The following is a 4263-nucleotide window of genomic DNA, read 5'->3' on the forward strand; positions in this document are numbered from 1 at the left end:
TCCAAATAGCCATTTTCAACTTTAAAACATATCAAATAAGCAACTTGTAATGTTGCTATTGGTGTAAGTGACTGAGTCTTATTTATTTTGTTAACTATTTGTGGATTTTCAATGTCCAAAATGTTTTTCAACTTTCTAAACCGATGTTCCAGGAGCTGAACTTCTTTATAGCTTCTGATAAAATGTATGGCAATTCACAATTCATTTATCTATTTTTGTTTTAATCTAACCCTACTTAATGCTGTTTATTGCTGTAATTTTATTAAAAATGTAAACTACTGGAAAGAAAATCATGCTTTTGATTTATTGCTAAATAATGTATTTAACTATAGTTCTTTTCCTAATGTAGTATATGGGGATATAATGGTATCACAACAAACGTTTTAATTGCCTCCACAAAAGCCTTAAATTCAGTGTGAGATTCACCAATCATCAGTCACCAATCAAACGGCACACAAATAAAACATACAAATGATACACTAGCATTTTCTTTTAAAAGGCCGATAAAATAATAACACAGTATTGGGCTTTATTTAGGAAAGAAATGTAAGAATATAATCTAAAATCTGTCAGCGGAGGATAATATGGAGCATACGGAGTACTGTACACTGTATTGACCTTTAACAAAAAAAATAGTGTTTTTTCCTTTTCTTTTTAATTTTAAACATAAAATTAAAATATTTTGAGATCAAACCAATAAAGGCCTTTGTGGGGATGAGAGCAGAAAATTGAAAGAATACCCTTGAACAGAGCACTGGTGATCCGTTATTACAAATTGCCGCGTAGTACAGGACACTAAAGAAAAATCCTGGCACAGAGCTTCCATGTCCACAATATCATTGCTCTGGTCAGCCAGTCTTGTTACAGGCTGTTCACTGTGTACTTCCTGTGGTCTGCTAACCGTCTAGCAGGGCAGACCAAGGTTTGCAGGACACACAGCGGTCGATGACTTAAATAAAAAAAATAAAAAATAAAAGTAAAACATACAGGCTACTCTGGAGTCAAAAACAAACAAAAGAACAAAAACATCTATGACCAGCAGATTAGATGGATTTAGTGCTGGGGGTGCTAGCAACGCACTGTGGAGAACAAATGATGAGTGAATGGTAAGGTTTCTCAACATAACACAGATTAATGACCTGCCGTAAGAAAGGCTGGATTGTTTCCCTTTTGACCTCATGAGAAAGTAGTCTCTCAATCATATTTTTGTTTTATCCAGAAGTGTTTTCCTCATATGTGTGCTAACTGTATACACACACAATGCAACACTGAGGGATGGGCCAGCCATACACTGCACTGCTATTTTTGAAGATAGGATAAGAACCACCACAATGCGTTGCAGGTCACTTGAGCAGAACAGTGCTTAAGTTGTAGCAAATCCTAAAAAAGAAAAAAAGAGGACCCTACATCACACAGTCTATTAAGTCTAATAATCTGAGCTTCCTCAGTAAAGAAGGGGAGTACATTCCCTGCAGCCCCATGGAGTGTTATCAAAAGGCTGGGTGACTTGGGATCCATTCATCCACTGCAGACACCTGAAGAGTGTGGACATGGCCTTTTTGATTGGGAGCAGTTGTTGAATACTGGTATTCCAACATGTGAACATTGTATTTCAACTCTTCATGTTCTCTAGAATGTTCCCTCTAATATTAGTAGAGGAATGTAACAAAGTGCAGTAAGAATAGTGTGTGTCAGAGGATACTGACTCTCTCCCCAAGTGCTCTCATTTCTGCATCCTCAGGATCTGTGCATGGTGGGGCTAGGAGATGAGGAGGGTACTGTAGGCAGTGATCCCCAGCATACATTTCCCAGCGTGGGTCATCACTTTCATGGGTGATATAGCGTTCTCCAATCTTATATTCCAGCTCACGCAAGTCCAACCATGTCTGGTAATCCTACAAATATCAGATGGATAAAGTCAGCCAAACAACAAAATGTATTACTAGTTGGGTAAACCAGTTAGCTAACTGCTTAACATCTATGTGTTTCAAGTTAAATTAATGCAGATTTTCTACTCTTGGCACCAGAAGATTTTAGTGGTAAAGAACATATTTTACACTTAAATACAGTTGCTATGAGGAAGGATCTTTATTATTTAGATTTCTTTAGTTAATCGTCTTTATCTCAGGCATTTATAGTTCTCACCTGTAGCCAGGGGTGATATAGAGTCTTGTCTACACTGTAGCGCTTTCTCATCTTTACCTGCAGCAAATTATTTATAAGATCGATAGCTGAAAAACAAAGACAAACCTGGTGTCAAAAGTGCAAAATCACTATTAATATTTTCTGAGGCTTCCATTTGCACTTCATCCTAACATTAGAATGTTAAAAGGATAGTAAAGTCAAAATTAAATTCTCACAATTTAGATAGTGCATGCAATTTTAAACAACAACTTTCCAATTTACTTCAGTTACCTAATTCAATTGTCTTGGTATATTTGTTGAAAATCATAACTAGTTAGGCTCAGGAGAAGCAATGTACCACTGGGAGCTAGCTACTGAATCTTTGTTACATATGTATGCCTTTTGGTTATTGATATACCCAATGTGTTCAGAGAGCTCTCAGTAGTGGATTGCTGCTCCTTCAACAAAGGATACCAGGAGAATGATAACTGACGTAAATTAAAAAGTTGTTTAACTTGCATGATCTATCTGTATCATGAAAGAAAATTTTTGGGTTTCATATCCCTTTAAAATCACTCTGTCCCTGCATTTCTAGCTCAGTCTCAAAACAAACAAAATTACTCAAGCAGTATAAGCCAGTAAAGCTCAGAACACAACACTTCAAATACAAGTATATACTCCACACCAAAGAAAGATAAGGACTGTCTGGAAAGGAATAAACTAACAATGCTGTCAGTCTTTAATGTTACACTCAGCCCTCATACATACTTTAGGTCTACACTTAAATATATAAGTAAAAAATTACCCACATTGAAGACTCACCATCTGAGGAGGTCTCTCTCCAGGGGTTTGGTGGGTACATGAATGCTGCATTCTGTATCTGGTCATGAATGTCTTCTTCCTCATTGAACGGGAATGTCCCACTAAGGCTAACATATATAATCACCCCTACAGACCACATGTCCAGAGAGCGGTTGTAGCCACGGTTCCTAAGAACCTCGGGGGCTAAATAAGCTGGAGTCCCAACAACTGAACGCCGAAATGACTTCTCTCCAATAATACGTGCAAAACCAAAGTCACAGAGCTTCACCTGAGAAACAACAAAAAGCAAAGTATACTGAGAAAAGCAACAGCTCCAACCTGCATTGCATACATAGTTATATTACATACACTTTCATATGCCTTCTTAAAACATATACTGTAGGAATGTGTATAACATTTTTAAAAAAACATACTACATTTTTAATTTTTGAGAGTAGCTGACAAATGTTCTACAGAAATTTGCAACAATTAAAGTGATAACTTCACAAAGATAAGTGTCATGAATACCTTTAGTTACATAAACTTTTTTCCCCACTTTTAATATTAACTAAAATGTCCCTACTGTGAGATGCCTGTTGCTCACCTGAGGAAATGGTTCAGCGGAAGCAAGCAGAACATTTTCTGGCTTTAGGTCACAGTGTACAATGTTTTTGAAGTGTAGATGTCGCAGTGCAACAAGAATCTGAAAAAGAAACCAGGATTGATTTCCAAGAAAGAATCCATGTAAGAGTGAAAATATAGCCAGTATTAAAGGGACATGAAACCCAAACTGTTTCTTTCATGACTCTTTTTACTTCTATAATTTGCTTCATTCTCATGATATCCTTTGTTGAAGAAGCAGCAATACACTACTGGGAGCTATCAGCCAATTACAAGAGGAATATCTGCACAGCTACCAATCAGAAGCTCCTGAATCTATCTAGGTATCATTTTTAACAAAGAATATCAAGATAACAAAACCATTTAAGTAATAGAAATAAATTGAAAGTTGTTTAAAATCACTTGCTCTATCTAAATCATGAAAGAAAAAAACATAATTTATGTAAGAACTTACCTGATAAATTCATTTCTTTCATATTAGCAAGAGTCCATGAGCTAGTGACGTATGAGATATACATTCCTACCAGGAGGGGCAAAGTTTCCCAAACCTCAAAATGCCTATAAATACACCCCTCACCACACCCACAAATCAGTTTAACGCATAGCCAAGAAGTGGGGTGATAAGAAAAAAGTGCGAAAGCATAAAAAATAAGGAATTGGAATAATTGTGCTTTATACAAAAAAATCATAACCACCACAAAAAAGGGTGGGCCTCAT

The 4263-nt window shown here is 36.4% G+C and overlaps 1 protein-coding gene across 1 annotated transcript; it reads right to left on the reverse strand.

Moving 5' to 3' along the window:
• Positions 1–485: 485 nt before the first annotated feature.
• Positions 486–3915, reverse strand: LOC128644642 (serine/threonine-protein kinase D1). Its single transcript, XM_053697171.1, has 4 exons — positions 3530–3915; positions 2947–3214; positions 2146–2231; positions 486–1895 (listed from the first exon to the last, which is right to left on the reverse strand). Exons 2-4 carry the CDS (start codon positions 3083–3085, stop codon positions 1692–1694), a joined length of 429 nt encoding a protein of 142 aa, XP_053553146.1. The 5' UTR covers positions 3086–3214; positions 3530–3915; the 3' UTR covers positions 486–1691.
• Between the last annotated feature and the right edge of the window lie 348 nt (positions 3916–4263).

Source organism: Bombina bombina, unplaced genomic scaffold (genome assembly GCF_027579735.1).
Source record: "Bombina bombina isolate aBomBom1 unplaced genomic scaffold, aBomBom1.pri scaffold_1043, whole genome shotgun sequence".
Lineage (NCBI taxonomy): Eukaryota > Metazoa > Chordata > Amphibia > Anura > Bombinatoridae > Bombina > Bombina bombina.

What these genes read in the sequence shown, in the direction of transcription:
- LOC128644642 (XM_053697171.1), bottom strand. Translation starts at nt 3,085, where the DNA reads ATGTGGTCTGTAGGGGTGATTATATATGTTAGCCTTAGTGGGACATTC. An exon ending in GAGAGAGACCTCCTCAGATG is followed by an intron (nt 2,232 to 2,946) that starts GTGAGTCTTCAA and finishes TTTGTTTTTCAG; the next exon opens with CTATCGATCTTATAAATAAT. An exon ending in TATATCACCCCTGGCTACAG is followed by an intron (nt 1,896 to 2,145) that starts GTGAGAACTATA and finishes TGATATTTGTAG; the next exon opens with GATTACCAGACATGGTTGGA.